Here is a 25237-nt window from a genome sequence, read left to right on the forward strand (position 1 = left end):
ATGGCATTTTACAAGTGCAAAGTTACTGTTATTTATTAGAGACAATATTATATTTGCTTGAGCTGGCTTGAAGGGGGAAAAAACAATTGCATTATTAAGAAAGTATGCTATAATGTTTGAAGCTGCGAGTTCATTGAATTACATGTATCTCGCACTGACATTTTCCCAGTAAGATCTCAATTTTCAGTCTGTACTTTCTCACGTAACTAGATTTCTTTATTTTTCATAAATTATGTGTTGTTTGCAAAATAAAAATCTAAGTAATTCACGGTATTTAGATGTTTTTCACTGTGTGCTAGTTTCATGGTTGTTTGTTTGTGCAGATGAGGGCAGTGAAGTTGAAAGTGAAATAGATGAAGAGCTAGAAGAATCTGGAGAGCCACAAGCCAAGAGAGAGAAAACAGAGCTAACCCAGGCATTTCAGGTGGGCTGCATGCAGCCGGTACTAGAAAGTGGAGTACAGCAGAATCTCCTGAACCCACTTCACAATGAGCACATTGTCACAAGTACTCAGACTATCAGACAATGCAGTGCTACTGGAAATACATATACTGCAGTCTAACAAATATTAAAGCTTTTTTTTCCACCAGATTACATTAGCCCTGTTGATGTTGGGCTTAATATGAAAAAAACAAGAGTAAGTCTGAAGGCGACTGTTGTCAAATTTTAGCTTTGCTGAACATTACCTTTGTTGGAGTTGTGAAATTGCAATGGGTGTATGTATTTTGCCAGATCTGTTTAAAAAAATTTTTGTAAACAAAATCATTTTACTCAATATCAAGAGTTTTCTTAGTTTCACATGTCAAGAAGGATTTTGCAGAGCTTACTGTTGATGTTTTTGTCCTCTTATAATTAAAGTAATTTAATTTTTTCATAGTTTTTTAAAAAACATGTTAGTGTTAATTGTTAGTTATGGTGATGATTTAATATACATAGTTTTTTAACTAGATGCACTTCTGTGAAATATCAAAAGAAATATTTTCTTTGATTTACACTGGAGGCATTTTCATTTGACAGCAGATGCATCAAATTTGTCATAAAAAGGTGCTTTTCATTGGACAGAACTAGAAGACACTACTATTTTGATCACATTTCTGAGCATTCAGTGGGAAAGTTTTAGGAATTTTTCTTATAATGCTAGAGGGTTGGGGGAAGATCTATTGCTTTTTATCTACGGAAGAATTGTGTTTTCTGCATTTGTGAATGCAGAATAAATGAGAGAATGGTAATGAGTACATAATAAATGTACGTAATTATCAGACCATCACATAAACAACGCAAGCTTCCTTAAAAACCATCAGTTTTACATTTTATTTGCATACCAGTTCCTCTGTTTGAAGACTACTGATTCTATATTTGAGACCACTGCACAGATGCTTTCAGCTGTAAAGTGGGACTGTAGTAGTTAGATACTGAAGATGAAAAAGAAGTGACTTGATTTTTTTAAGTGTATGTGCTACTTATGCTGAACTGGACATACAGGAAACCATTCCATCTGGATGACTTTCTTCTATTCCAGGTCTTTTTCCTACTAGTAGTTCAATCTGCTGCTCTTATAAAAGATAACTTATAGAATGCAAGGAATGTAGCAACCTGCATCATATTTACTTCAAAAATATTTCCTGGTTCTTAAAGTAAGTGGATTTAAATTTTTACAAAAAATAAATAAGGCAGTGTAACTGGCACACCTCACTTGTACTTATTCCCAATTGTGTAGAATTTGAATAGGTGGCTAGATGGACCATTGCCATTTAAGAATGTACATCAGGGATCATTGTACCTCGGCTATTACATGGTGCCTTAAACAGAACTGAAGCTAAGATTTAGTACTTTTGTTATTAATAATTCTTAAATTCATTCAACAAGGTGTGCCTGTCATTTTCAAATTCCCTAAGAAGTAAGGGCAGGTTACATATTCTTCAAAGAAATAAAGGAAATTTTTTATTACTAAATGGTTTTAATAACCCTCTTAGAGTGACAATAAACCTATTTTTTCTTGTTTCTAGCTGAATTTCACTTTATTGCAAATGAGAGATGCTTGGGGATCTGGAAAGCAAAATTAGCTTTAATACCAACTTCACATGTTAACAAAGTAGGTTAACCCCAGTCCCAAGCATGGTTATATATTTTCTAAACCCTTGTCTACTTTTAATTTTAGAAAGTAAACAAAATGAGCAGGTACTTAATGCAGCACATGTTTTCAATTTGTATGTGTGGTGGGGTGTCAGTCTGCAATTACGTTTAATGGCTAAATCATAGAGAATGTATGCACATCCCATTTTAATTGACGTGAAACATCTCACAGGCATGTGTGATCATTTTATATTATACATTTCATTATTTTTAAAACAGGCACACAAATCTACTCAGTTCTAATAGTGGAAATAAATAAGCAAGCAAAAAAGCCAAAAATGGAGGAAAGCACACACACAAATATTTCAGTTTTATTGAGGGGCCTGTTGGAAAAAAAAAACCTAAGGAGTTATTTAGTCTGGTTTATTTAGTGTGTCTGTGGACTGATCTTTTACATGTACCAAATGGCTGAACAGCATGTGAGATGAACAGTATATTTATAGCATACATCTTTCTTGCTAGTGTTCATATGTTCTAAGAACTGATACAGATCAAGTTAATTTTCTTATTAATAAACATTTTTAAGGTATAAAGTATGTTATAAATGGCTTAAAGTTATACTTTGCAGAATTTGGGGCTCTTTCATGTCCTATAGTTCGGACCAGCCTATGGGTGTTTTCCATGAGTAGAGACTGCAAGATAGGGTTTATGTCATTTATTTGAAACTTATGCAAGCTCTAAGTTTCATAGGTTTTGAGTGTCCTAATTTTTTTCCATATGAAAGAACATGTCTGCACCCCTCACTAAAGAAACTAAGCTGTGATAAATATTTATTCCCCTTCATTGTGCATTATAAACTGTTTACAGGTGAAATTAAATATAAAAATAATGAAACATTTTCCATTTTCAACATAGTTTATTTTAATGCTCTTATACTGATGTTCAGAATTGGACCAGATGTATTTACTGGTTTCAACTTTTGTGTTGGCAAACCTTAAATGTTTTCATTGTCCTGTACTGTTTTTATGTTCAATTTGCTCATGCTGAGAGAAAAGTGTGATTGCAAAATGCAAATTTGGATTGCTGTAAGAGGTGGGACCTGTAAGCACTCCATGATTCAACTTTCCCTCTCCTCTCCGTTGTTCACTGTTCCCACTGTGGGGGGAAAAAAAGAGAAATCACAAAAATGGAATGTATTTCACAGTTTGAACCCACAATAATGTTTATGCCTTATATAAAAACCAGAATATTAAGTGAATCTCAGAATCTAACATGCCAGAAATACTGATTAACTAGAGGTGATCTGAAAAATTGAGTTATCACAATAAATTGGAATCATGGTATGTTCAGTTAATTGAATGAAATTGAATTTATATTCCCATGTTTATAATTTGATCATAGTATCAATTTTAAATAATATTTCCATCACTTTCTTACTAGATCTCTCCTTTAATGGAGTAAAATACTGTGTATATTTACACACTTGGCTGGTGTTGTGTGGGTTTCTGTTTTTGTTTTTGGTTTGTGTTTGTTTGAGTTTGGGAGGTTTTTTAACATTTAATGGAGTTGTAATAAATCAAACACTATGTATATAATCAATCAATTTGCACACTTATGCTATTTGTTAATATATTGGCATGGTTAATGATTTTTGGTAAAAACAGAGATTTTAAAACCCTGTCCCCAGTTCTGCATTGTATAGCATGTGGCTTGACTTAAGTGCCAACCTTTAAGCCCAATAACTTCATTGGTGCACTGTTGGGATGCAGCAGTTTGCCCACATCCTACATATTGCAGTCAGAGCCTATGTGATTTGTGAATTTTATCTGATCCAGACACTGATTTCAGAATAATTATTTAAAAAATATCCCTCCCTCTTTAGCACAAATAATGCAGTGAGCAATGTGAGGGGGTATTGTTGAACCACTTTCTCAAAACAAAGGGCCCAATTTTCACAAATTTTTTTATGTATGCAAAGTTGTTAATTTTTATGTTTCTCACTGTACACTAGATTTTTGTGTCTCAAATTTGCTATACTTTTTATGCTTACTCTTGTACTGTAGCATGTTTAATGCACCTTTATTTAGATAATAGCCCTTAAACAACATTTGGAGAATAGTTTAAAGTTGTTTACCTACAAAATAAGTGATGTGCAACATTACTGCCTTGAGTTTCACAAATGGGTAAAATCAAAAAAGTGCTGGTATACTGTCATTCAGGAATGTATAGTTCTGTATACAAATTTGTTTAATTTAAAACGAGGTATTTTTTAATGTTGGAAACACTGCTATGTTCAAATTACTTTCAGTGGAAACCTTATCTGATATATTTGTTGTTCTCACTAAATGTCACCTGCACTGTTTAGGAAAACACATATGTTAGTTTAAAATGGATTGCAGTTGTTTCATTTACAGAAGTGGCTTCACTGAACAAAAGAATCATTTATTGCCATACAAAGAAATCAGTAAAAGCTATAATAGTAGAACTCATTTTTGACAGTAATTCTAGAATTTGACATTTTAATTTGGGAAAGAAGTACTAATTCCTGAAAATTGGGCCCTTGTCTCTATGGAACAGGACAACCTCTGTACATGGTTAAAATAAGTCAATGTATGGAATTATAGTCTCTCTGATACTTGATTTGGTGATTTAAAAAAAAACTGAAATAGAAGCATAAAAACAGTGCTTAGTTCTAGTATTAGAGAATTCATTTGATGTAATGCCTTGCATTAACCCTTTGAGCATTGTAAGGGGATAAGCATTTCAGATAATTTAACTATTAGGCTACTGAAGATATTGTATGCATGTAAGTGTCTGGTTATGTTGCAACAATTTTTTTTCCCCAAAGTAAATAGCTGCATACTATATAGACTTTTGAATATGTTGTAGAAGGTTTGATTGATTCAGGCTAAAATATTCACTGCCATATATGTGTACTGCCTACAATAAAAATAGTACTTCAACTCCTTTAGTTTCATAATCCCATAAACATTTAATGAAGGACTCAAATATATGATAGATATAAGCTGTGAAATACTCACAATGCTTTTAAAGGGTGGGAGTTGAGCAAAAGGGGTTATTCTGAACTATTTTGAAAATCTCATTAGGGTAGCATTGGAAAGTACCAGTACTGTAAGTGGAAATCATTGGGAATGAAAAGAGAACACATTGGTCATAATAAGTAAGGATGAATTTTGCAGGACCTTTGGGATGTGTGTTAAATTTTCTGCACAATCTTTTCTATAAGCAATTGCAAAAAGAACATAATTTTATTTATACCACTTCACCATTTTGTCACTGTGAAATGGCATAGGGATAACAAAGAAAATAGAGGCACTTGGTTTTCAACTTCATCTGTGAAAGCACTTTTGGATGGCCCTTACTGAGTGTCAGAATTTTAACAAACATACAAATTTGCACCTGCATTTTAGTATCTGAAAAAACACCATTTTCTCACAAATGAATTGTGCACATAAAAATAAGGACATTAATCTAGAAGTGGGAGGAGACTCTTTGAAAATATAGTTCTAAATGTCACCTTACTATATGAGAATATTGTAGATATTGTACTGGTTCCCTGCAGTATCAACCAGTGATCACCATTATCTGCAGTTGTGCTTGCTTTAGTCTAGCTGAGTGCAAAAAAAGTCTCATAATAAGATGTTTAGTGGAATTACATCAGTAGTGTAGTGCAGATATGTTGTAAACATTTTTAGTCAGGTAAACAATGCAAATTCATGCATAATTAAAAACAAATGCAATACTCAAAGGGTTTTAATTTAACAATTTTTTATTCATAATTTACTGTAAATGCTTCTCAGTTTGCATGCCTTGATCATTGCTGCTAGTGATTTTATGTGCCAGTAGACCTGAGTTTAATTTACCAGTTTTACTTAAAAAATAGTAAAAGCCACTTACAAAGTGACTGCGTAGTTTTTTGTTTGAAGTCAAATATGCCTTATTTTCAAAGATTGTTTTTAACTCTTTTGTTTTGTTTTAATTTTTAAGTGAATTATGATGATGGGATTGGAAGCCCTGAGTAATGAAATATTTGGTAAGAATTGTTAATTTATATTGGTTAAGGGTGAAATTCATCCTAGAAGAGAAGGCCCAGCACAAAATGGTGAGCCTCATATAAGTCATAGTTGGACACATGCTTGATTGCTTTCCTGAATCAGGGCTGTGTTTAATGTGGGGCTCAGGTGGTGCAGATGGTCTTGCAGGGACTGTCTTTTACTGGGCTGAATTTCACTCTAAACCAATAAAAGACTTTGTCAGAAGAATATATTAATTGGGAGGAATAACCCTCTTTGCCTAATGATTATCAGGGACCCATTTCAGTACTTCTGGCTTAAGAAGATTACCTACTGAAGTTAGCAGGTGATTTTTTTTTATTATTTTTTTTTACACAAGGACTATTAAAGGGATCCCAAGTAAATTTTTCTTGAATAAAACATTAAAGTGATTTGGCTTATAGTTATACATTAAATATAGTCTTAAAATAACCCAATTGATATTTTAAATATTTGTTGGTCAGAAAAGGTATCATTTGTACCAAAGCAAGTTCCCTGAGCCTCTCCCATCCCCATTTGTTGCCAGAAAATTGGATTTACAATAGTAACCAGCGAGACTGTTAAAGAAACTTTAAGCGAGTGCCTTTAGAAAACTTGGAAATTCGTGCCTGAGGTGGTAAACTTTTAATTAGGTTAATTGTAGTGCTTACCAACCAGTAAATTCTACTATCACTCAGGGCTTTCTTACCTTTTAGGTAACTTCCTTTGTTGTGTTTATTTTTGTTAAGTGCCATCATTAAATTTCACTTAGTAAGTGGCAGATTACATTATTCAGTCCCACAAGCACAGAAACATTGTAACACTAGGAGATATTTGAACTTTTATTTCCCAATTGACTGAATATGTTATGTAAATGAGGTAAGCAACTTTTTGTAGATTGTATGTGTGAGATAATGTAATGTTCTTTTCCAGTTTTTGGATTACAGTTAAATATACTTTTTAATTATTTAAAGCAAACATCTTTACAGAATAATGTGCTGGGTTTTTTGTATAATGTATTTGATTTTGTAAATATGTATTTCCTGATGTGATTTTTGTGAGAAATGCTAAATCTTTTAGTATATCATGTCCTCTCAAAATTGGCAGGAGCTAAATAATAGTTTGTGGGCAATTTGTATTGTGTACTGTACAATAACTGGGGAACTTTTATAATTATAAAAATATATATTAACTTTTAGTGTGTTGTTTAAACAAATGACTGGAACATACTAAAGATAGTAGGATTTTTCTGAATATTTCAGACTTGAACTCAGGCTAGCTTTCTTGTGTTTTTCAAAACAAAATTGTGTCTTGTCTTTTAAAAATCAATAAATTTGTTTTCTTGTTACAATTATATTTTAAATGCTTCTGTTTTTATTAATTTTCTTGGGTAGCCAAATATTTCACAGTCCTGTGCTAAGATCCCTGTAAGCTGCGCGGCTGCATGACCATGCAGCTATTTATTGAGCCCCATTCAGAGCTCCCACGCAGTCAGGGAGCTCAGCTAACTGGCTGGGGGGGGGGGGGAGGGGACTGTATGAGCAGCTGCAAACAGAGCTGCTTGCTTCAGATGGAGGAGCTCAGAGAGCAGATGGGGAGGGGAGGAAAGGAGGGAATAAGTGGCTGGAGGGAGAGTTGTGAAGTAGGGGCATTTAGGGAGAGAAGGAGGAGAGAGTAATTGGCTGGGAAGAATCGGAGGGGAGGGGAGTTTGGAGAGTTCCATCTGTGTCAGGAAAGGAGGTAGAGGCAGAAACCCAGCACTCCCCTCAAGCTTCCTGGGCTAGGAAGCAGGGTGGAGTGAAGCTGGCTGCATGGAGTGAGGTGGAGGCAGGGGGAAGTTTGTGCTGTGTCTCTTGGGGTGAAGTCGGGGGGGGGGGGGGTGGAGAATTCGTTTGTGCTGTGTGTCCTGTCCTAACTCCCAGCTAGACTGCTGGTGCCTGAAAGTCTGAGAAGCAGGATATTATTGCATCTCTGGGCTGGAGGGAGCAGATTGCACAGAGGGAAGTGGGGGGAAAAGGGATGGTTCAGTGCTGGCATCTGGGTAGTGGGGTTGAAGCGGGCCAGAGTTTGTTTGGTGTGTCTTCCTGACTCACTTGCTGCTGTCCTGATTGCAGTTCTCTCTGGCTGGGTTGGAGGGAGGGAGGGAAGGAAGCAGACTACATGGGGGGAGGGGGAGTGCCAGGACATTTGAGTAATTACATTTCAAACAAAATTTACATAGGTGTTATGGCTTACGGTAAGAAAGAAAAAGATTCTTTTAACAGAATTTTTTTGGAGTGTTGCAGATATCTAAAACGCTGATCTTAATGATTTTTTTAAAATCCTGTGTTACTAATTAATATAAGGTAAGTTGTATTGCATTAAGGCCAGATCTTTGTAATGTGGTAGAGTTCTGGCTCATATGAGTCAGAAGTAGCAAATACTCGGTGTGATGCTAGTTGATTTGTAGGATGAAATCTTATTTCCAAGCTCTTTGAAACGTGCATCTGTCTACAAACCCTGAAGCTGTGTGTTAATTTGCTCCGGAGTTTCTACTCTTTGAATTGGTGACACACACAAGGTAAATGTTTCAAACCAGGAGAACTATTATGCTTTTACAGGTCTCTGTTTCCCTTGTTCTTGTATAACATGGACCCTAAACATTCCCCAGAGAAACTGTATAAGCCTGACTGAATGCTTTTTTACTCTCCTTTCCAGTGTCAGTAAATATTATATTAGCATTTGCAAGGAGAGCATGACTTTCTAGTTGACTCACAGATTTGTTTAGCATATTAAAGCTGAGCTATGTGTTGATAATATGAATTTTGGTGTGTTTACTAGCTTGAGTTGTTAGGAAGGATGATAATATATGTACTCCTAGGATAGTGTTGATTTTCTTTTAATTTAATTTCCTATTAAATATCATTGTTCCTTGTTAACTATATTGGTGGTGTACATCCCCACACTACCTCAGTATTGGTATTACACATGAGAAATTTCAACCCATTCAAAAGAAAATTCAAACTGCCCAAAGACAGAAAATGTTAGAGGGAACACTGGTCCTGTGGATTTTGGAAGACAAATAAATCACTGTTCTGGCTTTATAATAAATCAAGAAATATTTATATATTAAAAGTACTAGAAATGAAATCTAAAAACCACTGTGTAGTGTGCCTCGGACCACAGCAGAAAAATATAATTGAAAGGTTAAGTGCTACTTCTGCTAATGAGCTGTTCATGATCCCAGTATAAACAGGTTATAATGTGTTTATTATTCATCTGGATTTTTTTAATTTCAGACTGATAGTGCATACAATTTCTCAACCCAGATTAAAACTTTATTTTACAAATTATTATTTAAATTGATGTTATATTTTATTTAGAATATAAATACCTTATAATTTAGGACCTCATCTCATAAGATAGCCTAGATTGTTTTTAAAATGTTTCGACCCTCTTTATTCTCCCTGTCCAGTTTAATATATATGCCTGAGGTCTCTTTAATAGGGAAAAATCTCACACACTAATTTTCACTACAGATTTTGATGCTAGTACTGTTCTCAGAATCCCATGCTGTCGATAGAAAGTTTCCTGTCTGGAGCACATCCAACATATACAGTGAAGATCTGCACCGCAAATAAGGAGTTCAGTACAGATCGGGTATTATTAATATTTACTTGCATTACAGTAGACTTTGGTGCCTGCAACTAGGATTTAGGTCCCATTGTAACAGGCACAATACAAACATAGCTACTGTTACTATCTTTAAGAGTTTACCATCTAAATCAGCAAGACTGACAAAAGGGTGGAGGAATGGATTGGAATTAACTGTATTTATTAATGGGAATTTGAAAAATCAGAAAGGAAAATTTTAGAGAGGGCAAATAACACTGATGTATGTTTAAACTTGATTGATATAAAAATGGTTGTCACTGAACCAGACTGTACAACTGCTTGGCCTTCCAGCGTAGATAGATCTGACTACATTTAACCATATTTTAAAAGTGCATTGTAGTCTTCATAAGGTATGTCTCCATGGCAGCTGGGAGTTCATGTGAGCAGGTCTGGAGCTACCACACTAAAAATAGCAGTTATGGACATTGCAAGTTGGGCAGGATCTTGGGCTATCCAAGCCCAACTGACCCGATAGGCTTCAGAACCTGGGCTCCAACCTAAGCTATCATGTCCATTCTGCTATATTTAGTGTCATAGCTTGATCCCCACTCTCAGAAGTCTGCTGACTCCAGCTGAAAGGCTCACACCCAGCTGCATTGTAGGCATAACCTGAGTGTGATGCAGGTAGCTACAACCTAAGGAAGGTGGTTAAACGTGAAAGCTTGCCCTGTGCTGATATAACATGCTTCCTGCATGGAATCACACGTGCAAATGCAGGTAGGAGATGTCGGAAGATATTGATGTACAACACCTTACGTAAGCCCAGGAAGATGCATACAATTAGAGCCCAATTTCCAGAGATGCTGAGTACTGTCACCTTCATTATCTTCAGTGGCAGTTATGGATGCTCAACACCTCTAGAAACGCAGAGATGATTTTATTAACCTACCTGCTAACCTACACACAGATATCAATGATTAACTGTATTTTTTACTTATTTTATGTATTTGTATCTTTCCAACAGCATGTTTTGCATCTTACAAACAGGTATGAAGACTAAGTGCTTACAATTTAGATACATCATGGGAAACCCCAGAAAAAACTTCAGTGATATTGAATAATGAAGTTTGTTTCATTAATAGACTTTATGTTGTTTATATTATTAACCCTTCTGTCTCTAAGAGGGAGTGTAGTATTTCTAGCTCTTTTATAAGAAATGCATTTGACAAGACTTGAAAAAAAGGTTGGATCATGAGTGAGAAAGAGACAGGATTGCTTGTATTTCAACTCTTCTCCCTTACTGTGTGTCATCTTTTGAGGATTCATTTTAAATGTGTATTTATTTTTGCAGATTAGCTGACTGTGTTTGGTATTGTGTAATGTGTCTGACACTTGGCTGTGTCCTTTGGACATGTTGGTTCAGTTCATTTTTAAAGATGAGCTGCAACCAAAAACCTATGCTGATTGTGCCCACTAACCTGACTGCAGAGCTAGTCAGAGGAGATACCAGGATTAATTACCTCTTTATAAGACTTTTACTCCATGTAATTGAGTGAAATTCCATAGTTTGCTAAAGACACCTCAGAATGCATCATTCTGTGACACCACTCTTACCATCTCATTTGTGCTATTAGCTTCAGACATTAAATGTACTTTAGAGATTTGATGAGTTACTCAAATCTTTTGATGACTCTAGCAGATACTTGGATTCTTGAGCAATCCTATCATACATGCTTAAAGTCTACATATGTACTAATTCTTTTCCAGCATAATCTAGTCTGCTATAATCAGTTTAAGATACTCAGAATCTACTACTAATATTTCATAATGAAAGGTAAAATGGATATGGATGTATTACGATTGTTCATCCAAAATTTAATTCCATAACAATTTCTCATATATTTATCTGTGCTGAGGGTTGAAGATGATTCTGGTTTGGTAGGAGAAAGTTAATACCAGATGTGAACTGTGTTCCATCTCAGCTCCTTTCAATAATGTTTTCAATGTTATATAGCTATCTACAACTGTATTCTTTAGGTACATACACAAAATGTTTCATCTTAACTTGCCAGGAGGAAAAGACACTTTGGCAGGTTATAATTTTTTTCAAGTTAATCAATGGAAATTGATTTTCCAAACTCCCATTCCTTTTACACTGGTCAAAAACATTTCCCTTCCAGATGGTAGAAATACGAGATTGTGAATAGAAACACAGTAGAGAGCATCATGTTGTGAATTTTAATCTTCCACAGATGACTTCTCCAAATATTTCATTACATTTTTAACATAAAAAGTAATGGCTTCAACACTGCCAAACCACCCATTCAAAAATTGTTCATCAGGCCCTAAAAATGAGATTTGCTTTAGCGTTATGGATTTTTTTAATTTGCCTTCTGATTCCTGATCTTTTAGAGTGCATGTGGGTCACTTTTTCAAGCTTTTCTCCACAATGGTTTTGTTTTGATTAAATCTGAGATTCTCAGTGCAACTCCAAGAGCTGAGGCGTGTAGAACAACACCAAATATTGTGTAATTCATGAAAGATGTCTTCAAATGCCATAAGACACACAATCTTTTGGGAATCAGCATCCAAACCATTTATGGTTTTATGTATTAAAATCAACACTTCTGAGAGTATCCAGCAATCAACTGGAATTCAGCACAGACCTTAGAGCACGTGTGAATGTATTTTCTGCGAGATTTGGGCTACCATATTCTGTGTCAGCCAAATCTTCCAAACAGTCTTCAAAATTAACTCCATGTAGAGTACATTACTTTAAGTCTCAAGGTGACAAAGCATTGATTATGGTATTTAGGTCTACACCTGAAGAGAAGGGCAGAGCCTTCAGGCTGCAAATAATAGAAACCTTTCTTGGCCTCTTCCCGAGCATTCAGAATTCATACGCTACCAAATTTAGGAATACAGTTTCAACTCTGCCAATTGTTTCAGTTATTTCCCACCTAACCAGAATAGCTCCAATCCTGTCAGAGTTGAGATGCAGCTGGTTCTCTCTTATCTCAGCACTCATCACAACAAAACACTGAGTAAGCCAACAAGATCCAGGAGCTTGATCAGTAATACAGGGACATGTAGCTGAAAGTCATCTGACACTGCAGCCTATAGTACTTCCCTTATCTTTTCTGATGGCCTCACATACGCAAGTTGGACAACAGAATAACCCACATGAGAGACGGCTCAGCATAGATGAGCAATTGCCCATTGCTATTCTTAGGGTCTTCTAAGAAAGAATAGAGACAATCAAGAATGCAAGAGCAAAGACAACTGAAGTAATTACAGGACTGAAGACAGCACATGCAATACTGCAAAATATATATAAAGGAAATATTTAGGCTTGGACCACTGTAGCCATGTAGCTAAAATGTAGCTTTATGTAAAGTAACGTGTCTCAGTGTATTTTGCCAGCCACCCTTTCTGAAAGCAGAAAGGACCTTTACCTTTGCCTATCCTATCCTATCTCCTACAGCTGGAAGGGACCCCTGCCTTCACAGCAGGACCAAATACCATCCCTGACAGATTTTTGCCCCAAATCCCTAAATGGCCTCCTCAAGGATTGAACTCACAACCTTAGCTTTAGCAGGCTCAAACCACTGAGCTATCCCTCCCCTGCTTTACCATTGGTAAAGGTGCACCAGCCAAGATAATTGTGTCCAAAGCTGATTCCAAGGCAGTTATGGTCACCAGTCTGTATTAGGCTTACAACAAACATCCTTCTTGAAATTGTAATTTGACGTCCTTGTTCGAATGTGCTTCTCTGTAACAATGGTTCCTTCTCTAAACAGAAAAATCAATCCTGTTTTATGTGAATGAGGAATGTGTGGGTTAAGAGAGAAGTGTGAAGGCCAGATGTTCTAGAGAGAAGCCAAGGACAGACATAGAAGCACCAGGAGATTGCTGTATATCCCCATCTAGATGTAAGCAGTGGGCAGATTAATGGCTCTGAAAGGAGACAAGCACCTATCAATAGGGACAAAATATTTGTGATCGAAAACAGCTTAGGAAGGCAGAACAAAGAAGATGAGCAAGAGAAACTGGAAATAACAAACATCCATCAGAGAAACAGCATGACGATGATCCTGATTGGGGACGGAGGGGGAACATTGATCCAGACCAATAGACCCCCACTACTCCACCCACAATCATTCTGGTTGGCCACAGACCATGGGCTGGTAAATATAACATCAATTGGTGGGACCGTCTGTCTATGTAAGCATATGCTAACTGTTTTTCCATTGTATTCTCAATAATTGTGGTGTGTTGCCTTTTCCCCCTATAAAGATCACATGTGCTTCTTATAAGCATAACACAACAGGTTGAGATCTTATCCCAGATGCAGGCATTATCACCTGTGCAAAATGACTTTAGAAGGATCAAGGCCATGGAGAGCCAGCCTCAAAAATAAACAAAGAAATCACTCAGCTACGTAAATCTTTACTTATACAATTACTTATGCAGAGAAAAAGGAGATGTATGAGTATTGTATTTGTAAACCAGGAATAGTCAAACTCTTTTTCAGTGTACTGTAGACCACACCTTAGTAGGGAGTTCTTGTCATGGACTGTCTCTCCTCCCATGCACAATAATGCAGACTATTTCTCTTTCACTGGAAGCTTTGCTTATCATTAGGAAAACATTTAGTGTCATCTAACTTATCTTAATGCACTATAGAAACCTGGATACAAGGAGCAAAGGTGGCATCATATCAACAGCTATCTCCTCAAAGGCTTCCAGAAAGCGCTTCATGCATGGTTCAGGAAACAAAAGTTGCCTCTTTAAACTTGGTGACTTGGATTATTTGCATGATAGTCCAGAATCTCTGTTTTACCTCAATCATCAAAAAATGAGGAAGAACGGCTCTTGCGCAAAAGGGGGTTTTTACGCAAAAAGGTGCTGCCTGCACGGTGCTTTTTTGCACAAAAACCTCTTGCGCAAAAGGGATCCGAGGAGGAAATACAAATGAGAGCGCAACATATGTAAATGAGCGCTCCATTTGCATTTCCTCTTGTGGAAGAGGCTTGTAGTGTAGACATAGCGTAAGTGTTTCTGTCCTACTGATGAGCCAGCGTCCTTTTACAAATCCTTTTAGTTGATTTGTAATTGGAGATGGAGATGACCGGGCTTACCTGATGCAGCAGTGAGGTTGAGCTGCTTATTCTCCAATAGACATCTACTCAAAGAATCTATAAAATAATTCCCCCCACTCTGGTCAATGTCGTTAGGCCATTTAATTCTTCCCTGACTTGTGTAGAATACCCACTAACTTCCCTGGAGTGTTACCTGTGAGAAGTCCTAAGCTCTGACCCATTATCAGTATTAAGAAAAATAATTTAAATTAGTCATATCAAGGCTATTTACTCCAGCTCGTCAAACTCTGCTATAATATGGAACCCACAGCACAAAATATGGCAGAAATTCATAGAAACTGGTTATTTCTAGAAGAAATAGTTTGAGCAAGAGCTGTCCTATTTTTATTTCTTGTGCTTTGCAGGGTAATAGTCTATACTTTATTGGCACTCAATTAAATATGCCAAGTACCATATCATATTGTTTAAAATTCCTCTCAGCAATTTATATCTATAGTGTAAAATGCCACATGGCTCTCAACAAACTCAACTGCAGCAATCATTTTGTTGCACATAAATGTCTGTGCCAAACATTATTCCATATATGAAGCCAACCATCACTGCCCATAGGGACATGACAAAGGCCATCAAGAAACCTTGATGCATTTTTGGCACTTGAGAGAGGTATGCCAGATAGAGCCGGTGAGCTGACTTGAAGTTGATGTTACTGGTCTTATTCCAGCTACTGCTAAAAAGCCTATTGTGTGTATTCTTTTCAAGTGGCTGGATTAGTTTAGCATTTAAAAAAAAAAAAAAAAAAAAAAAAACCTTGACAATTGTACTACCAATTGTGTTGCTTTTACCATCTTGTCCTGAGCACTTTTATGAGCAGAACTGTTTTATTAAGAACCTCCTGGTGTAATACATTTCTTGTAGAAATGCTATGCATGCATAACCTGGAGACAGTTTTGCTATCAGAACTACTCCAGATACTCCATCTCTTTTGGGATTCCTTAATCTGGGCAGATTCCAAGGAAGTTTAATCTTATCAATAGTGTACGTGGGACTCCAAGCTAGAGCCCCACTGGGCTTCCCAAAAGAAGTTGTCTTCAGCAGCAGTACAATATGGGAGTTCAGACTTTCCTGCTTCTTTCCTGCAGTGTGAAATCTTCAGTCTGGTCCAGGAGGGCTAAAGAAAGGTCCCCTTTTCCATTTCAGGATGAGTGGGGCTGGAGGAGCTGCCAGTAGAGCAGCTGTGCAATGGGATCTCTCTACAGCTTGCACACTACAGATGTAGGCCCTGAGCCGGTGCCATGGGGGCCAACTCTCTGTAACTCCAAACTATATAACAAGTGGCGACGAGGATGAGATACCTGTGCTTGCCTCCAGCAACAGAAGAAGTAGAAGTCAATGAAAGAAAACAAACCTTTCTGCTCTTCTGGAAGAAGGGGGTGAGACTGTTTACACTGATAGTGCAAACTGAAACTAAAACCAGGGATCTGCTTTGTTCTGACCAGAGTGAAGCCCAAAGAGTCTGGGCTGACCCTTATTGACCTAACTCAGTTACTATAACAAAAAGATCTATATCTACGACAACCCAATACACAACAGTGACCTGGGGCAGGGAGTTGAGAAGTAGGAGGGGCTGGGGTGCTGGAGGCAGGCTCTGGCCAGGAGTCACTTACCTTAGGCAGCTCCCAGCCAGCAGCTCAACAAGGTCCCCAAGGCAGGCTTCCTCCTGCAGCAACCCCAGGCTTCTCAAGGAGGTTCCCTCCATGTTCTGCTCAGGGCCCCATGTCCCTACAAGGCAAGAGACTTTGCATGCTCCCTTGCCCCCAAGCTAATCATCACAGCTGGGGAGCATGTGAACTCTCTCGCCCCTCACCAGGGTCATGCAGTGCCCAGAGGGAACCGCCAACTGTTCTGAAGAGCCGGAGACTCCCTCTAGGCACCGCGTGCCCGACAGGGAAGGGGGGAAGAGGTGACTTCACATACTCCCCTGCCCCAAAGCCAATCAGGAACTGGGAGTGGAAGAGCATGTGAAGTCTCTTGCCTCCTGGCCTTCCTACCAGGGGCGCACCTCACTGTTCAAAATAACTGGTGGCTCCCTCGAAGTGCTGTGCACCCCGGCAAAGGGGAGCCGCTAGCCATTTTGAACAGCTTTGGGGGCCTCAGCAGGGCGGACCACAGGCCGAATCTTGCCTAACCCCCTCCAAGGCTTTTGTGCTGATGCAATCATGAGTCAATATGCATTAATAACAAATTAGCAAGTACAGTACTTATTAATCATTTCCATCCTCTTCGTTTGGTGTGATATCTTAAATACTATTTTTCCCAGTAAATCAACTAGAACAAATCAAGGGGATATAAAAATAAATACAGGAGTATATATAAAAATATAACTGCTACTGTTTCTTATCACTAATTATTTATATTCTATGAAATATTATAAAAACTATTTAAGAATCAAAAAGTCATGAAGCAGCTAACCCAATACACCCAACATTCCACATTTACATTCACAGCTGAAGAAATATTGTACATAAAGGCTATGTCTAGACTACAATGACTTATCAGAAAAAGGTACGCAAAAATGGGCTCTGCAATTTGCATACCTTTCTCCGATAGTTTTTTCAGAAGAGGCCTTTCTGAAATTTGGCCCATTTACACTGGGCCAAATTTTGGAAAATCCTCCTCTTTTGGAAGAGCCCTTCTTCTTTGTGGAAAGAGGAAGACAGGGATTCTAAAAGAGTGCATCTGCTCTTCCACACACAAAAAAGCAGAAGAGCAGACATGTTCTCTGGATGCAGCAGAGTTTTTCTGGGATACCTCTAGTATTCCGGAAAAAACCCGTACTCTAGACATAGCCAAAGGATCTGATTCTGTGAACTTCTCCACAGCAGGCAGGCCTTTAGACTACTAACTTGCAAGCAGCTCCGTGCAGGAAGACCCACATTGAAGTCAGTTGTCTCTGCAGAGGTGCAAAGGTCCAACTGTGTGGAATGGTTTGCAGGAAAAGCGTTTTAGGCTAAGTGCTTCAGATTTACCACAGACTATCTTGAGGCTGCTTTAATTACTATCAATGTATATAGATGGAGGATGGCCATGTGGTTTTGTGGAATGAGTATTGAACAATCTAGTCTTCATAAAATCATAGAATGGACTGGAAGGGACCTCGAGAGGTCATCGAGTCCAGTCCCCTACCCTCATGGCAGGACCTAGTACTGTCTAAGCCATCCCTGATAGACATTTGTCTAACCTACTCTTAAATATCTCCAGAGATGGAGATTCCACAACTTCCCTAAATTAAAGTGTGTAAGTAAATGAACTACATTCAATAAAATGTGCTGTTGCAGTCTTGTAGATAACAATTAAGTTATTTCTGTAGAATAATTTTGAAATTAGATTCTTAAATTCAATACAATAATAATATGGTCTAGACAGTACTAGGTCCTGCCATGAGGGTAAGGGACTGGACTCGATGACCTCTCGAGGTCAGGAGGCATACCTGGGTGGTCGACAAATACCTTTGATGTCGACACCCGCGCGTCCAGACTATCGTGCTGAGCCGACAAACAGCCATGTAAATTTAAATGAAGCGGCGATTATTTAAATCGCCGCTTCATTTTCCTATGTCTGGTAGCCTAATCTACATGCCTCTGGCGACAGAGGCATGTAGTCTAGACGTACCCTGAGAGCTGACCTTGTCTGTTATGCAGCAGTTATGCAGAAAAGGACCTGGGGATTATAGTAGACGAGAAGCAGGATATGAGTCAACAGTGTGCCCTTATTGCCAAGAAGGTTAACATCATACTGGGCTTTATTAGTAGAAACATTGTAGCAGATTGAGGGAAGTGATTATTTTCCTCCATTCAGCACTGGTGAGGCCACAACTGAAGTACTGCATTCAGAGGGTGGTGGAGCACTGGAATGGGTTGCCTATGGAGGTAGTGGAATCTCCTTAGAGGTTTTTAAAGCCAGGCTTAAGAAAGCCTTGGCTGGAACGCTTTAGTTGGGTAGTCCTGCTTGGATCAGGGGGTTGGATTAGATGACTTCCAGAGGTCTTTTCCAACCCTAATCAGCTATGATTCTAGCATTGCTACCTGAACAGCTACACTTTGGAATTTGCAGTGTGTGCCAACTGAACTGTAGCAGCACTTTGACTGGATGCAGAGGGAGTGCACCACTCTCTCGGTCAATGCTGTGCGCAGTCAGCACACTGACTTGCTTTACGTGCATGTTACATTAGTTTCCAGTAGGAAAAACATTATGCAGATGGAAACCAGTGGAAACTAGCAACCTTAGCCTGGGCAACGGTAAAAAAAACGGTAAAAAAAAAGTTTTGCAGGCCACACGTAGAAGCCCTATGAGCCACATGCGAGCTGCAAATTTCCTACCACTGATCTAATTTTATATCTTGTTTCTGACTAGGGTTGCCAGATAGTTTCACAAAAAATACCAAACATGGTGAGAATAAAATTGGTTGAGCAAAAAAAAAAAAACACACAAGGGCCAAAGTTGTTGAGCAACAAAAAACCTCACGCACAAAAAAAGAGTTGCTGCACCTTTAAATCCCCATGCTCCCCTGGGGAAGAATGTCCCAAGCGGCTTTCCATCAAAGAAAAAACAGAACTGGACAGAAGCTGCAATACCGGACACCTGGCAACCCTATTTGTGACAGTTGTCTGTGCTGGAAACTTTAGAGGAAGGTGAAGAAGAAAAATATGCTTGGTCTTGCAAGCCGTACAGTAGTATGCTGTAGTACCATAGGGAAAGCGGGTCATTTTCTTGCTGACCTAAGATGATATTCATCTTATGCCCTGAAAAGGAGAATTGGTTGCCTGTTTTTATGCTAGCTAATATAACTGCTCATATGTGTAGTAAATTTAACTGAAAATACTCTCTTCATTGCTTAAATTAACCATTTTAACAGTTAATTTTGACAGACCCCATCTTGTTTGCTTTTTATTCAGTAGTTGCTGTGGTTAACATGGCAAAAGGAGTTAAAAACCAGAAAAGAATTCTATTTTTGGTTGTTTTTGTTTAAGCTATTATTTCTTTACTACTTTGTTATATAATATACATTAGTTGTTTTCTCTTTCCATTAATATTTTCATTGCAAAAGAGAATGTTTCCACTTGGGAAATAATTCTGCTATAATGATATTTTAAATTATGTCAATTCCCTTATCTAATTTTTCATGCTTGCCTTTAACTCACATTGACAAGAAGGATAACTTATGCCTACACATCAAGGACAGAATGAACCTCTCAAACGAGCTTCAAATTATATGGGGATTTTTTGGGGGGGCAGAGGGACTGGTTGATTAGTTGTTCTTTAATATTTCAGTCCAGTCATGCAGCTGTTCTCAAACTGTCGGATGGGACCCCATTTTAATGGGGTCGCTGGGGCTAGCTTAGACTTCCTGGGGCCCAAAGCCAAAGCCTGGGCCTCACTGTTTGAAGAAACCGAAGCCTGGGAACTTCAGCCCTGGACACTGAGGTTCACATTACAGACCCCTTACCTGAGATTGAAGCCCTCAGGCTTAAGCCTCTCCTCTAAGGGTGGTGGTCATTTGGCTTTGCTTCCCCCACCCCCACACACAACCCTTCACCTGGGGCAGTGGGGTTTGGGCAGGTTCAGGCTTCTGTTCCTTGCCTCCCCTTCCTGGGTTCAGGTAATAATTTTTGTTATCAGAAGTGGGTCCCAGTGAAATGAAGTTTGAGAACCCCCACAAGAATGGTTGAACTGTGTATCCAATGCTGTGCTGATAACATGTAGAACTTGAATTTGGACTTTATTTCTTCTTTTCAAGTCTGCATACATACCATGTTTCTGCTTTAGGATGTTACTGTTCATTTACTTTTTAAAGTGTGCTGTTTACCTTCAATAATGATAAAATCATAAATAATGTTTGTCCTATTATGCAATCCCTGCACTTAACTTTTATAGCAAAAATGTTCTCACACTTTTTTCCCTTGTTAAGAGTGAAAAGTGATAAATGAAAACTTCACTCTTATAGCAAAATAGTGACATCTCCTGGTCATCGCTCTGGCTACAGTGATGAGTTCTTTGGAAACAATGAAGACAAAAGAGAAACACCAGGGGAAAAAATGACTGAATTATTTTGATTTTAGTACATAATTTGATACATCATCTCACTAAACTGCCCTAACTAAATCATTAAAATAAGCTGGATATGACTGCTTCAAAATTACCTGAATAATAAAATAGTTACTAATAATGTTTTTCAAAGTTAATTTGAATATGATTTTAGGCCCAGCGCTGAATTTTAGGTAAAGTGTTAAAATACACAACATAACCTGCATTTAAAGTAGGCTCATTGACATGAACGGGGTGGCTTGTGTTCGCAAGCATACTCACATTTCTGATCCATGAAGCAATTTAGGTGCTTAACTCCCAGGCCCACTGATGGGGGGACACAAAGGAGGCAATTGCTGGAGGAAGGGCAGTGATTCAAATGGGCCTGGGGCCTCCAACTACTGCAACAGCCGTGTCAGTTAGAACCTTGGGCCCTTTAAATTGCAGTTGGAACGCAGCACACTGTGCGGCTCTGAAGTCTGGGGAGGTACTGTGCTTCAGGTGGTGCAGAAGGTTCTTTGCCCCAGCCCCACCCTTCCATCTGAGACCCTTTCAGGAGCACAGGATCTGTCCCCCACCTTGCCCAGGGGCCCATGGAGACTGTCTGCAGCCCTTCAGACTCCCCATACACAACACCATTACAATCCATGAAAGTCCCACTTGGCTGCTACCTAAACCTGTAGGCACCTAAATTTACAAGGTAGCTATGTTTTAGACACTGGTGGGTGTGCATTGCTACTCTCCTGTAGATAACAGTCTCCTAATCTCTCACCTAAGCCCCAGAACAATTCACAATCTGGGAGAAGACAGGCATTCTGTAACATAAGTCATGTGTAGGTCTTTGTCAGGTAGGCAGTTTCCCAGCATACCTACTGGTTTGAATCCCATTCAAAATCCAGACAAGGAAGAGAAAGTGGCACTTTTAACTTTGTCTAATTTTTACTCAAGTGGTTAAGCACTCGCCTCGGGTATGAAAGACCCAGCATCAAATCCCTTTCTTTCTGACAGAACAGGAGAAAGGATTTGAAAAGAGGTCTGCCACACACCTCAATAAAGTGCTCTAACCCAGCAACAGGGCAATCTAGTGAATAGACCGCAAGAGCATCCCTACTAAATGGACCTCAAGATTGTCATAACTGAGATGGTCTCAGAGGATTGGGTTGTTTTGCTAACTGTGCTTGCGTACCTAGAATGTGCAGGATGTGCCACTTGAACTATAACAGAACTTTGATTGGAAGAAGGCGCGCATGGCGCTCTCACTCAATGTTAGGTGCAATCAGCACTCACCTCACTTAAGGTGTCCTTGCTTTTGTGTGTGTGTCATTTTAGTACAGGCAGTCCCCGGGTTATGTACAAGATAGGGACTGTAGGTTTGTTCTTAAGTTGAATCTGTATGTAAGTCGGAACTGGCATCCAGATTCAGCTGCTGCTGAAACTGATCAGTTTCAACAGCGGCTGAATCTGGACACCAGTTCTGACTTACATACAGATTCAACTTAAGAACCCCAGGCGTCCCCAAGTCAGCTGCTGCTGAAACTGATCAGCAGCTGATTCCAGGAAGCCTGGGGCAGAGCAACTCTGCCTCGGGCTTCCTGTAGTCAGCCGCTGGTCAGTTTCAGCAGCGGCTAACTTGGGGACGCCTGGGGCAGAGCAGCTCGGGTGCTGCTGGATTGGTCCAGTAGCATGGCCGCTCCTCGGCACTACTGGACCAACCCAGCAGCACCCCAGCTGCTCTGCCCCAGGCGTCCTGATTCAGCCACTGCTGAAACTGATCAGCAGCAGCTGAATCAGGACTCCTGGGGCAGAGCAGCTGGGGTGCTGCCGGGTTGGTCCAGTAGCGCCAAGGAGCGGTGCTGCGGGACCAACCAGCAGCGCCCCACCTGCTCTACCACAGGCCCCGGGCTTTGCTCCACGTCTCGCTGGTCTGCTGGGGGGGGGGCACTAGCTGCGACCCCCCCCCCCCAGCAGACCAGGGAGACGCTGAGCAAAGCCACGGAGGACCGGGCCGGACCCGTGGCACTTCCAGATCAGCTGGAAGCGCCGCGGGTCTGGCCAGGTCCTCCGTGGCTTTGCTCAGCGTCTCCCTTGTCTGCAGACCAGGGAGACGCCGAGCAAAGCGGCAGAGGACCCGGGGCCGGACCCGCAGCCACTTCCAGATCAGCTGGAAGCGCCGCGGGTCTGGCCCCGGGTCCTCCGCCGCTTTGCTTCCCGTCTCCCTGGTCTGCTGGCTCTCCCAGCAGACCAGGGAGACGGGGAGCAGCTTTTCTCGCCCCGGAGGAGGCGGGCGGTGGGACCAGGCGTCCCGCCGCTCCAGTCCTCCGGGGCGAGAAAATCCCCGTTCGTAACTGCGGATCCGACATAAGTCGGATCCGCGTAACTCGGGGACTGCCTGTAATATGGGTAGGGAAAAAACGATGTGGACAGAAACCAGGGGAATTTGGCAACCCTGTGCAGGGGCAATGGTAAACCAATCTTGTGGTCCACACATAGAAATGGATGGTTCTATGGCACATCGGCTGCAGACTGCCCACCACGGCTCCAACTCCTGTCATTTTATATCCTGATGTGGGGCTTCTTCACCATCTCCTATTGAAACTGTTCCACTGTGGGTTAGGGCTGGGGCAGCATTTCAAAGGGGCAACACTGTGGGAGCCTGGGATCAGCTGGATTCCTCAGCTGACTCTGGCTGGGTGCAGCACTGCCCCTTTCAAAGGGGGCCCCCAAGTTTCAAAGGGGCAGCGCTGGTGCTGTGGGAGCCCGGGATCAGCTGGAATCCTCAGCTGACCCTGGCTCCATGCAGCACTGCCTCTAGGAAACATCACCACCTCGGCGTTTCAAAGCAACAGTACTGTGGGAACCCGGGATCAGCTGGAGTCCCCAGCTGATCCCTGGCTGTGTTGTGCTGCCCCTTTGAAATGCCAGGGCGGCTCTTCAAAGGGACAGAACTGCACAACTGACCCTAGGTGCTGTCCCTTAGAAATGCAGTGGCAGCATTACAAAGGAACAGCACTGCCTGCGGTCAGCTGGGGACTCCAGCTGATTCCAGGCTTCTACTGCACTGCCCCTTTGAAACACCCTGGCAGCGTTTGAAAGGGGTAGCACCGTGGAAACTCCTGCTATTAATAAGTTACAAAAAATTAAGTGTTAATTGTGCTCTGCATTAAACACAGGTGTTAACACACATTAATTGACAGCCCTGTGGCAGATCAATAATGAAACAGTGATTGGAGCAGGGGGCCAGGCCTGGCCTTGGAATCTCTCACCACCTGTCCTAACTATTGGACTACAGAGTCATCCTCACTCTGTAGCCCAATGACTGTCCCAGGGTGGATAAATACTTACAAGTCAGTGGGATACAGAGTGAGAGAGACTCTAGTTCAGCCCAAATTCTACTGTCTAAACTGCTAGACCAAGTCAAACTGACCCAGGCTCTGAGACTGGCTGCCACAGGTTTGCTTTTTGCTGCAAGGTAGGTTCCTTGTAAATCCCTTTGGGGATACCACCTGGCTACGTCTAGACTGGCATGATTTTCCGGAAATGTTTTTAAAGGAAAAGTTTTCCGTTAAAAGCATTTTTGGAACAGAGCATCTAGATTGGCACAGACGCTTTTCTGCAAAAGCACTTTTTGCGGAAAAGTGTCCGTGCCAATCTAGACACGCTTTTCCGCAAAAAAACCCCGATCGCCATTTTCGCGATCGGGGCTTTTTTGTGGAAAACAAATCTGAGCTGTCTACTCTGGCCCTTTTGCGCAAAAGGACTTTTGCCCGAACGGGAGCAGCATAGTATTTCCGCAAGAACACTGACAATCTTACATGAGATCATCAGTGCTTTTGCGGAAATTCAAGCAGCCAGTGTAGACAGCTGGCAAGTTTTTCCGGAAAAGTGGCTGATTTTCTGGAAAAACTGGCCAGTCTAGACACAGCCCCAGTGTTCCCTGTAAGCTGGATGCTTGTGACACCCCTCAGGAGAGTCAGATTCCACCCAGCTGAGTAGCAGAGTGCCCACAGCTAGATTGTTTCTACTGGTGATGCACATTCATGCATGCCATAGTGCACCTGAAAAATTAATTCCACACATGGTTGGAAAAAATCTACCCATGGAAGAGAAAGATTAGTGGGAACCTTGAAGACTACCCTAATAGTGGATAGGATTGTGGGCCTGAGTGTGTATTAAATGCTTTACTACATTTGAAATGACGTAGATTATTTTCTTTCCTAGTTCTCGATTGATAGTGGGGAAAAAAAGCCCGATGCTAAAGGCCCACCCTTTTTGCACTGGCAGGAGAGAGAATTTTTGAGAGTCTCGATTAGCACCACTGTAGCATTGGAAACAATG

At 40.2% G+C, this 25237-nt stretch overlaps 1 protein-coding gene and 1 long non-coding RNA gene across 18 annotated transcripts in view; one reads left to right on the forward strand and one right to left on the reverse strand.

The window, feature by feature from the left end:
* Positions 1-14319, forward strand: part of RFX3 (regulatory factor X3) — a 249452-nt gene extending 235133 nt beyond the window's left edge. For 15 of the 17 annotated variants that reach the window (XM_025181558.2, XM_025181555.2, XM_075931653.1 and 12 more), the window contains one exon: positions 324-7481. In XM_025181558.2, the coding sequence (XP_025037343.1) occupies positions 324-562 (239 nt within the window). In that variant the 3' untranslated portion in view covers positions 563-7481. Of the gene's footprint in view, positions 1-323; positions 7482-9643; positions 9765-13519 lie in introns of those variants that run through there. The other 2 variants (XM_075931642.1, XM_075931645.1) reach the window with 2 other exon arrangements.
* Positions 2970-21398, reverse strand: LOC112544768 (uncharacterized). Its single transcript, XR_003088094.2, has 2 exons — positions 21185-21398; positions 2970-3228 (listed from the first exon to the last, which is right to left on the reverse strand). It is a non-coding gene; the product is annotated as an uncharacterized LOC112544768 (long non-coding RNA).
* Positions 21399-25237: the final 3839 nt, after the last annotated feature.

This window comes from Pelodiscus sinensis, chromosome 6 (genome assembly GCF_049634645.1).
Source record: "Pelodiscus sinensis isolate JC-2024 chromosome 6, ASM4963464v1, whole genome shotgun sequence".
NCBI lineage: Eukaryota > Metazoa > Chordata > Testudines > Trionychidae > Pelodiscus > Pelodiscus sinensis.